Raw genomic sequence first — 12,129 nt, 5'->3', positions numbered from 1 at the left:
GAATCAGGCTGCTCATCTCTTAGGAAGTGTGATTGTGTTAGCATTGACAGTTCTAAATCCTTTTGCTCAAGCTCAGCTTAATTAAAATTTTACAATGAAAATTTCAGATGCCTTTGAACATTTTGGTCTAATTTTGAACATTCCTAAAATGAAAAATATTAATATATTATGATTAGTGCAAGTGTAATGTTATGAGAGGCAGGTATTACTTATGGATCTAGCACATTTGAAGTATCTTCTTGAATGGTGTGCATAAATAATAACATCTTATTCTTGAAGTCTGTAGTCATCATGCCCTCGGTTAAGTAATGTTGAAACCTGGAACCTTATTTGACCATCTGTAAAAGTGTGTTGAAGTTTGTGTTTGCTGCTGTTGTGACCTATGCTTCTCATGATTCACACCTGCTTCAGAGTAGCATTCAGGCTTGCCTCTGCTTCAGAACAGATGTTATGCACAGTAGTAACTGTTCCTTTTTGTTGATATGGTTTCAAATAAACAATCAGGAGAATGGCTTAAGAGCTTGCTAGATTAGTGAAATTGTTTTATTGTTATGTACTTGTTCACGTTTGTAACAGTCATAATGAGACAACAAAACACTGAAAGTGACTGAGGACTTTGCCTCTGAGATGTTTCTCTGCTAAACTGTTAAGCAATATGACACTAAAGAGGGAGTTAATGTCTTATCTAAATGCAGAGGAAGATAAACCAGTCCAACTGCTTCACTCTGTGTCAAATAAACAGTGAATTTTGTGCAATTGCAGTGAATGATTTCTGGATCTTACAGTTTTTGCTTTTTAAAAATCTTCTGCTACAATATACAGAATATTTTAAAATATTGGGGAATGGATATTTCCATAACTGTCCAAAATTTGTGTCCTACTTGATGACTTCTCCTTCTTTGATTTTTTTAAAATCCAGAATGCACAAAGAAATTCCTGCACATTTTTGCCACAGGTGAATGTATCAGTACAGTACAGATTGCGATATGCATTTGTTATATATGAATACCTTCTTTCATTTTATGAACTTGAGAGCTGTAGTTCATAGATGTACCTTTGTGGCTTTCTGAGGTATCCACACATCTGCTGCTTTCCTTGACAATGGCAATTCAGATGCTGCTATCACCATGGGAATGGTACTCCTGAATGAAGCTGCTACCTCCAAAGGAGATGTTGGAAAAAGGAGAAGTAAGTTGTACTTTATAGCTAAAGTAATGCTTGGACAATTAGAAGACGCTGTGAAATTACAAGTGAATATCTGATTAAGTTTTCAGACAGTCTCTACTTAAACCAATGTTTACCTTTAGTTGTTTGGAAAAGAGGAAAGCATAAAAATTCTGTTGATAAAACTACATTCACATGAAATAGTAACAGTAAAAAATTGCTTTAAGCATTTTCAGCCAAGGTACAGCTTGACACAGTATCTCTACTACATTGCATAAATGCTTTTTGGCTCTTGAATTATATCAGAAGTCGGTGGTATTAAAAAACAAGAGTTTCAAAATGTTGTTTTAAGATGGCAACATCCAAAAGAGTGTGAAAATTATTTTATTTGGTACTCTTGCCAGTATCAAGTCTCCAGAGGAAGGTGGAAGCCCAACAGTAGGTTTAATACAGAACATACCTAATCTGAAATGTCTAAAGATATTTAGCTTGAAGTGCAATTTTTAATGTTTTTCTGAATTTAGTTGGTACTCAGAATATTTGTGAGATTTTTTTTCTCAATGAATCACATAAACACACAATATGAAAGTGTTTTATCCAGAATCAAAATTCCTCACTGTTATGTCAAACAAGGTTTTAATGAGTATGACATGGGTTGAAACAAAGATGCCCATCTGCCTTTGCACCTTGTATATACCCTTATTTTTCTCATACAAGCCATTGAAGGTCTTTGGAAGATATCAGAATTCCTACACTGCCTCCTCTTTCTTTTGAGGCCAGTTCTTTAGGTTCCCTGTAATACACAGTATTGCAGATAGAGCTGGCCAACCATTTTCTTCAAAAGGATTCTCGAACTCTTCATGATAACTGGGTGAATAACTAGAGATATCTCTATAGTGATTTGAAGGTCTCCTTCAGCAAGCTGTAGATGTGTCATTAATTCTGAATATCTTCTATAGCAGCTAGCTATAACAGTGGTGTCAAAGTGATGCCTTAGGTTTTTTGCTTTTATATTTTTCAGATTCTGTACTGCTTTAGTGTGTAGTTCTGAGCTTCATATAAAGGGATGGTGAGCTCTCTTCACAGAGTAGGTAGACAAAACAATTCCTTTTCTAGCTTGGGAACAAGGACAACTTATCCAAATTTCAGGTCCAAGAGCATAAACAACAGTGGAACGAAGAGAGAAAAACAGGAAGGATGGGACTTCATAACCTAAAGCTATAATTGGACCATTAACTCCAATATGCAAATGTACCAGGACTTATAAAACTATGAGACCTTGTGACCAATCGCCCATTCTGTACCATTTTGGTTTATCTTGGGTGTAGCCCTGGCTGGGCTCTTGTGCTGCCCAAGGTGTGATCATTGAGGCCTTTAACACCTATTTTATTCTTTAGCTCTGTCTACTCTGTTCTAGGACAGCCTTCATAAGGTATCAAAAGGATACAGTGCCATAAGTTTAACTGGAATATGATTGAAGATCTGGGCCTGTGAACACAGGCACAGTGAAATATCAGTGGATTGCAGTAAAAACTCAGGCTCTTTGTGGCCATTATGTGAATGTTTTTTGTGTATCTGCTTTGCACTGTTCATGCTTCCAGTTTATTCATCCATGCTTGTAAATCATATTTGTGAGTGGTGATTTCTTTATAATGAAGTATGTTTATTAGGTTTGTACCTGGCTAGTTTTCTCAAAAGAAATTTTATATTCCAGTTGACATGTGTCACTTTCCACATGGTCAGTTTTAATGAAAAAATGCATCATTGTCCGTTTCCTTGGCTTCATGTTTTCTCATCCTTCACTCAAAGGCAGCACACTTTTGAAGCATGAATATTGCAATTAAATAGCAAAGAGTTGGCTGAAGCAGGAATAGTATAAGAAGAGGAATTTTTAAAATCAAAGTAGCTCACTAGAATCAAAATGTTATCTAATGTAGATGAGCTGCATCTCAGTTTGGAACATGTGCCCCTTTTTAAAAAAATTACTTGCAGTAGAGTGGGCTATCACAATCAAGAAGGTTTTATGCTATTAGTGCACAGGATGCCAACAGATGTTCCAAATTTTGTTTGTTAATTTAAGCATTTACTTTGTTAGTTCATTCTTTGTCTGAAAAGATGCAAAGCACTTTCACCTGGACGGTATCAGAAGATCTGCATCATTGTTATCATCTTCAGAACCTGAAGATTTATATTGCTAGTGAGCTAAGAGTAAAAAGTAATTTGGCTGCCAGCCTTGGAACTTAGAACAGTGACATTTTTAGCAATTATTAACTTGATATAGTAGTTACTAAGCTGCCTTTACTACTACTTCAGCCATAGACGGTTGGCTAGAGACAACATGATTCCATTAGTCAAGGGGCATTTTTCTAAATGGAATTTTTTTTTTCCAAAAACAACAAGCAAATACCTGAAATGACATTATTTGATATGTATAATTTAATGGGCTATTAAATCCATTATCAGCAGTAAAGTGATTGCATCCACATACATTTGACTTTCAAATTTCTGCTTTTTTCTTGAAAATACATTTGCCCTGACAGGTTATTTTTTCCTAATAACCATAAATGTTATTTCCATATCTGTTTGAAATCCTGTCAGAAGATAGTGGGCTTCAGTAGTCAAGGCAGTAACATTTTGTATTTAACTGTGTCAGAATTCTCTATAAATGATTGACATAAATAATATTGTTTGTAGAGATTGCAGTTTTAAATCTTTTATGTGCTAATAAACAAAGTTATTTTCTTTCCAGTAATATGTCTGGTAGGCCTTGGTCTTGTGGTCTTTTTCTTCAGCTTCCTGCTGTCAATATTTCGCTCCAAATACCATGGCTACCCGTACAGGTAATCTGTCTTTAAATTCTCATCCTATAGACTGTAATAGCTCTGTAGAAGTTTAAGAATTGCTTTCAGCTAAACAATCTTTAATCTTTACCACTGAAGTCAATGGAAGGTGATAGAAGCAGGAAGACTGGTGATTAATTTAAACAACCCAAAAAGGGCTGGAGTGCAACTGTTAAAGCAGACCAGTTAAAAGGGTTTGAGCACAGATGTGTGACATACGCAGCGGCCCCCTGAAAAATGCAGAAAAAAAACATGCTTTGGTTTGTAAGGCTTTATTAGATGTTTATTTTTGTATAACTAAGATGTACATAAGACAGAGCACAAAAAACAAAGCACTGTATGCTGCTAAGATTTGACTTCACTAAAAGTACCCTTTTCTTTTGTCAGTCGCACCATGCAGGAGAGAAAGGATTATAGTTTTTCTAACTTATACATATACCTGTCAGTTAAACAGCTGCAGTTTTTCTGACAAGTGAAAAAGTAGATTTCTCTGATTCGGCCACATGATTAGTACAACAGCCAGTTTTGTATTTTTTGTTAAATTCCACTAAAAAGGATTCAGCCTTGCAAAGCCAACTTAGATGTAACATTTCAGCTATAACCTTACAATTTTTCTGTTAGTTTTTGCTCTAAGACTTCAGTAACATTTCAGCTATAACCTTACAATTTTTCTGTTAGTTTGTGCTCTAAGACTTCAGAACTATTTGAATTTTTACAGAGCTTGGTCTCTTTACGCTATTTAATTGACATTTAGGTTTCTTCAAATTAGTTTTATTATTTAATAACACCATACTGAAGACAAGGAAACTCTTTCTGTTGCAATATGTGCACAAGGTTTGCTCCTGCTTTTTAGTAATTTCTGCTAAGGAAAGAGTTCTGTAAAGGACTCGGTAGCATCATACTGCAAAATTTCATCAGTATGAAATTAATAGACATTTGGGATAGACTGTCCTGCTTCTCACCATCCTCTCTGGAGATTACTTCTAGCTTGACTGAGTTGGGATGAAAGGCAGGATCCAGTTTTCCTAAGTGTGCCATGCAGTTTATTAGTTACTAAAGAGAGCCTGACAATTCTACTAGTTTCATTTTTAGTTCACATTAGGAATGTTCATACCACCTATTAACATCATGCTTCTATATCTGTGCCAGACTTTGCATTGCTTTTGTGAATGTTTGCAATAGGGGATTTTGGCTGCTGCCTGATACCTTGGATGTCTGGTGCTGAGCAGCGTTGTGAGCATTAGTGTGCTCTGTGAGTTTGCCTGCCAACACCATACCATTGGTGTTAGTGCAAACTTAGTCACTGAATACATCTTGTACTATCAGGTATTATAAACTTTGAGAATCTTAATTTAAATAATGTAGGGCTTTTCCCTCTTGTCTTGCTAATCTGTTTGCTGTAAATGCTAGGTGGAGTAGAGTTTTAAATTTTATTCTCCCCACAATTAATCTAGAATTTATTGAAATACCAGATGTCTTTTAATGGGAGTGTCTAGCAGAAGTTGGAGCCTATGTAGATTTCATACTTCTCTTTTATTATCCAAGCTAAGAATAAAGGAGAGCAAGATTTGGGGCTAGGGAGCAGCATTGTATTAAAAGCTTATTCATTTGATAGGTGATACATATTAAAAGTGTAGCTGCTAGTATGCTAAAGCTGGTTAAAAAATAAATAAATTCAGGACAATGAAAAAGGATAATTCATCACAATCCTGATAAAATAAAGTAGTGCCATATCATGTTGTTACTGTGAAGAAATTACTAGATCCATAAACCAAATTCTGTCTTAAGGAGCTAATTAGACTCAATACCACAACTTATAAATCAAGTAAATTCATAAAGAAATTAACAGCATTTATGCCTAAACTCATAGGAAACATTTAATAGCTGGGTAAATGTGATGCAGTTTTCTTGGGGTTTTTTAAATACTGTTACTGCTTCTTCATGATTAAGCAAGATCTTTTGGGCTTAGTTGGTCTGTCCTGGATGGTTCCAAGTTTTCATGGTAATAAATTAATCATTCAATCTTAAATCCTCACAATCCTCTAGTATTGGAAACCATCACTGGAGCTGATCCTTTTGCTCTGCTATTATCAAATTTCATTTACTCATTTAAAATGTAAATGTGTAATTTATTTATCAGGTCCTTTCCAGTGCTAAATCGTTCATGTTTCTGTTGGTCTCTTGGGTAGCTCTGACCCAATTTGCTGTTATTTTAAATAAACACTGTTGATTATTTGACACTTCAGTAGTCACAATGTGTCATCTTCACAATCCCGCAGCATTTTTTAGAGAAGCCTCTTTGTTTCTTGTGAATAGTTCTTAAGGATTTTAATGAATATACAATACACTGAGGCGGACCAAGTATATAAACTCTTATTTTTTCTTTCCTCTTTTAATTTAGTATCTTGCATTTTAACTTCAGTCTTATGTGCTAAAATCCATTAATCTTTTTGTCTGAATTCCTTAAGATCTTCCAAGAAGTTCCATTTCCACACCTCATCAATTGATCCCAATGCAGATATATCTTAAGATGTGAAATATGTCTATCCTTTTCCTTTCACTGGTTGTAGATTTCACCTTGAAACTCTCAGTCTTTATGTGATGAATTGTCCTCAGGCTAGTAAAGCTTTGCCTTTAACAATACTAACAACAATGCATACTAATGATCTGTGAGGGGAAAAGTGACATTATGTTGGCCTGCCTAAAGCAACAGTTAAAGAAAACTGAAATTGCTTTAATGCTAGATGCATGACCTCAAGCATCAACTTCCCTAGCCTACTTAAAAAAGAAAAAAATTCCAATGTCCTAAATTGTTTTCATTCCCTGGCATTGAACAGCCAAGTCAGTTCTTTGTGAAATATCATGCATTGGTAAGAAGTGAAACAATAACACAATCTGCTGTGCATCCTCTTTTCTGCAGTGACCTCCAGGTAGCGAAGATAACTGAAAACAGAGCTGGGTATACATAAACAGTCAAAAACTGGAAAAAAAAAATTATTTATTTTTCTAATGGGGTCTATAAGGTGCTCTTTAGAGGGCATGTATATAGGAAGGGACAGTAATTTTGAAAGACTTTTCGATCCACTTCAGACATTCCCATTTCTGATTTGATTCTTTCTTTCACAAGATTTTCTTCTTGAAGGCTAATGTTGGGCAAAAATTGTTTCATTAATATGCTGGTAAAATACTCTTACATAGTATAGCTTTGAAATGGGAAAGGTGATTCAAAGTGGGGGGTCATCATGAAGGTTACTCACTAAGCAAGTACAATCATCACAGATGAGCTCACATGCAGCAAATCTTTCTGCTAGGCCCATTTTAGCCATGGCAGGAATTTTTCATGGCTGTATTAATCTACCTTTTTATGGGGACGAGATGAAATTTTTCATTTTGCTAAACCTTTCACTTTGATATCATTAACTGTTGAAAGATTATGTAATAATTTTATTTTATACTCTTGAGCATTTTCTCTTTATAATTCTTTCTGGATATAACAAGTGTGTTGATATATCTTGGACAATGTTTTTAGGAAGCCTTCTCACACTATTATTTAAAGTGAATAAATGATATATTAAATATCAGATATACTCAGTGACTGAGCAATAAAATGTAATTATAACAATACAGAATTTCATCTGTCATCTCATACACATGGGAGTGACACAGAGACTGTTCTTCACTATATGCCAAAATAGTGAAGTCTGAGTTGACTTTGCAAGTTAGGAAAGAGCTTGGCTCTCTGGAAACCACACCATAGGCAGTTCCAGCCCAAAAAGCATACAGAATATGAAAAAGAAGGAGCATGCTAAGAACAGAAGATACCAGTTCATAAGCACAGTATTGTATTATTGGGAATTTTAGGCATGTAAATATTTGTTACACTGCTTCAAGAGGATGCAGAGAAAAGTTTCATCCATGCCTTAATAGTATTAAAAACATTTCTTGTTTTTTTCTTTTTTTAGCTTTGGCTGCAACCTAACTGCCCTAGATTGTTTTTTCTGCTTTGTTTTCTGAGTGAAACTTCTACCACCATTTCATTACTCTTTACACTTCAAATTGATCTTTCAAGCCTACATTTTATCATTAGTTGTTTTAATCTCAATTTAAATGAAATAAACACCTTAAAATTCTATGTTTTCATAATTTTTCATTAATTAGATTTTGAATTTTTTAGAACCTGCCTTGCAGTTGAATATTTCATTATCCAATTATCCTTCATAGCCATTATATTTCAGTATTATTTACAAGAGTAATGTGAATTTTTTTTAGTTAAACCATAAAAAATAATCAGCCTTCTGACCTATGTATTGATGGAATAGAAAATACATATTCTTTATTGGCTAGCAGATAAAATGAACTAAGCTGTGCAAAGCATGATAAATAAGAGATGCCTTATTTTCATCAAAACCCCATAAATGTTAAGTCAGACATAAAGTATTCATTTATTGCGTGGGGACGGACAGTCAATGCAACAGGACACACAAATTGTAAGATGCCCCTGAGCTTGAAAAATCCTTATATTCACTGTATACACATCTGTGTTGTAATTAAATTAGTTTCAGTAAAGAAATCCTGTATAATACTAAAGTTGTAATTAAATGCAAGTGACTAAAATAGAATAGTTATTTCTTGGAAATATGGCGGAAAAAATATTATTACATAGAACAAGTAGTATTTACAGACATATGAAATTAAATTTATTAATAAACATGCGCATACTACTAACAGCTTTTTAGGTATTTCATGCGCAATTACATTTATTTACCTCAAGTTTATGAATTGGTAAACCTACTTCTGATACAAAACAGCATTCACAATTTGATTTATAGTGTCCAGCAAAATTGGCTACTTTCTTTAAAACAGCAGAAATCAAGATTATTTTAAAAGACAGGAAAACAATAATACACAGTTGTCAAAAGAAAGCCTTTACGTTTAGTATATTCTATACTACTACAATTAATGTGGCTAAACAGTATGTTGTTCATGAAAGAAGCTGCCCATGGAAGTGGAAGGCAACACAGTATAAAGTCCCTCTATTCATCTAAACCATCTAACAGCATGCTGAGTTCATGAAAAGCCACAGACCTCCATATTCTTCTCTATAGGAAGTGTTGACATCAGTGCTGGTTTCTAATCCTTAAAAAAAATGGAAGATCTGAATTCTAGATGTCTGGACCTGTAGCAGGTCTCTTAGGAAGGATGTGCTTCTTATTGTGGCAAACAGTGTGGATGCTCTTCTCCCAGTAGGACCTTCCTTCTTTGATTATCACCACTAAAAACAACTCTTTTTGCTCGTATGCCTTTTACTTTTACCTATTTCTATCCATTCCCATCTAGTTTTATGTCTGGAGGGGCACAGTTTATCCAGGCTTTCCTATTCTGCTTCACCCTGTTTTGCAACATGTTTTCTTCTGTCTGTCTGCAGATCTATGCCAATGGATGTTGTCCAGTTTGTTACTCTTGATTTTTTAGAAACTGCCCACCCCCCATCTCCTCCTTTGTGGTACTCTATGGTTTTTTCATGGCGTTTTGGCTTTTTATAGTTTTCCATAAAGTCAAAGAATAGCTGGGGTTGAAGTGACTCCTGGAGATTAATCACTCTTCTAAAGTAGGTTCACTTATAGCAGTTTGAACAAGATCACTTCCAGGCAGGTTTTTTGACAGAAAGAACCTCCACAACCTCTCTGGATAGCCTGTTCCACTGCTCTCTCACCCTTGAAATGAAAAAGTTTGTCCTCATACTCCGATGGAAATTGAGGTGTTTCAGCTTTCTGCCTACACTTGTTTTAGAACTTTCAGTGTTTCTTTTGTCTATATTCTGTATCATGTCTCTTAGCTGCTAAAGGTGCAGTTCCCTTATAGACCGAAACTAAGGATCAATAGCTGTGGTAGTAGCATGTTGATCCAACTGCTGTATTTGTATTTCTTTGCTGTTACATATTGAGTCATCTACACCTCTTAAGTGTATCAATTCTAGGCTTAAGAAATCTTCAGCCCTTCCTACTCTTCTCCAAACTTTTTCACTACTATTAGTCCTCTCTCTTCTCCTCTCAGTTCCTTTCCTATACATGGCCTTACACATCTGTTCTAGACCTGGGTTTTCAGTCACATGTGCTCAGCATTCCCTTACTTCCCCCTTCAGTCCTCTGCAATTCTTCTCTCCATGAAGTAGTTCTTGCTGGCTTTTCCCAGTTGTTAATCCCTTCCCCCCCCAGCACCAGACAGTTGCTGTCTGATTTGCTTTGCTTTGTATGTCTTGCCCAACGAGCTTGTCAGCCTTTTGCAGCAGCGAACATCTTTATACTGATAGAGTCTTTTAAACTTGTGGCACTGGTATTTATGTTTTGTTATGATTAACTAATTAATGCCATGAATGGAAAAACAGGTGAAATTCCTACATCATGTATGCTAGTGCACACTGCATGTCTAGGAGTTGAAAGACCTACCCAGCAAAGCTAGAGGCAGTACTTCCATTTAGCAGTTGCTAACTTGTGTGTTTGCACAGTTAGTCCATAGTCTTGCACAAGTCTCTGTCTCTCTGGGTTCCCACTTCCTAGTCTATGGGATTTGATTAAGTACTTAGAAAGCTGTGACACACAATATATATCTACATTTTAGAAATAAAAAGTTCCCTTCCAGGTGTAAAGAAACAGCAATGTCATTGGAAACTTCTTAATTTATTAAAATACTAAGAATTTAAGAGTCTGCAACCCTACAGAGCCTTGCCAATTGCTCTATACTCTCCCAACTCTGGGGCCACTTCAGCAGTAAAAGAAGATGGTTTTAAATAAACCTGAAACATCCCCTGGGAAAGATTCCTCACTTCAAGTAATAAGAGCAGATGCAGAACTTGATTAAAGAGAACAGATGTTTGAAGAGCGTTTTTCTTTTTAATTTTTTTAAATAGGCAAATTTAAGTTTCAATCACTTATGTTTTATTTGATAACTTTCATGCTTGCTTAGTAATTACTAAATGGAATATAAAAACTTAAGAGATTATTACACAAATGTCAAATGACTTTTCAAATTAATGTTTTGACGTCCTTGTTTATTATTCTTTTCGAATAATTTTGGTGCTATGTTTTATATGCATTTTTCAGCATTTAATCATGTTTTCTTTCTTTTCAGCTTCTTAATTAAATGAATTCAAGTGGGATTCACTTAGAGCTGCTTACCATGAAGATAAGCTATAACTGCTATTTTCAGCTCACCAATGTTACATGTATTCAAGAATCTTTTGTTGGTTCATTTGTTTTTGTGATAATTTATATAGTATCGTGATAGAGAAATGAATGCAGTTTTATGCAATGAATGCATAATTTATAGAAACATATAGTAAATATCTCATTGGGAAGTGCTAAAATGCTATGAATATAGTGTGCTCAAGAATTTAAATAAATTTCAGTATAATGGGCTTCTGTTTAAGTCTTCCTTATTAACTGTACTACATGGATCCAAAGGGTATTTCTGAGATTTTTCACCTGAAGTTTGAGACGTGCTTTTGAACTGAACAAAATAAAATCAGTTCTTCAGTTACAATTAGGAGACACACCCTGGTGGAAACTATTATTTAATGACTACACCTTACCCTCACTTTGCTTTGTAACAGAGTATTTGTATAGAGTCTCTGATCAGCTCTGACATGCTGAGCCATTAACATAAAATTCTATTCTACACATTTTCATCCTGGAGTTCTCTTCCTGACTCAGCAGTGTGTAGAATACATACATTATAAGTTCATCTTTCTCTTATACCAAAGGATGAAATTCATAATGGAATTCATTGTGTTGCAGCAGTCAGAACTCAGATCCTTTTAAGGACTGAGTCTGTGGTGACAAAATGGGAGGGTGGGGAGCAACAATATTTTATAACCTAAAACATGCTTATTTTCTGAAGTAGCAACAGGAGGAAGGTATTACTCAATGATGCTTGTAACACAGTACAGGTGAGCCTATTGGCACTGGGGTTACAGCAGTTGCCAGTTTTATGTGTCCACTGAGCTCTGTGAAAAGCCTGTATAGGAATTAGTAATGCCATTTAAAAATGCCATTTTTTAGCAGTTCACATCTCATATTATGTGAATTACTCATAAATCCTTGTATACACCTACACAGTATATTCTCAG

The 12,129-nt window shown here is 35.1% G+C and overlaps 1 protein-coding gene across 1 annotated transcript in view; it reads left to right on the top strand.

Moving 5' to 3' along the window:
• The window catches only part of TUSC3 (tumor suppressor candidate 3), a 114,268-nt gene extending 102,856 nt beyond the window's left edge, over window positions 1–11,412 (top strand). Inside the window, exons 8-10 of the mRNA XM_058803263.1 lie at window positions 1,114–1,188; window positions 3,914–4,004; window positions 11,133–11,412. Coding sequence (XP_058659246.1) covers window positions 1,114–1,188; window positions 3,914–4,004; window positions 11,133–11,148 — 182 coding nt within the window. The 3' untranslated portion in view covers window positions 11,149–11,412. The remainder of the gene's footprint in view (window positions 1–1,113; window positions 1,189–3,913; window positions 4,005–11,132) is intronic.
• Window positions 11,413–12,129: the final 717 nt, after the last annotated feature.

Source organism: Ammospiza caudacuta, chromosome 4 (genome assembly GCF_027887145.1).
Source record: "Ammospiza caudacuta isolate bAmmCau1 chromosome 4, bAmmCau1.pri, whole genome shotgun sequence".
NCBI classification, from domain to species: Eukaryota; Metazoa; Chordata; class Aves; order Passeriformes; family Passerellidae; genus Ammospiza; species Ammospiza caudacuta.
Note: the sequence above shows the minus strand (reverse complement) of the source record. Positions and strands in the feature narration are given on the sequence as shown.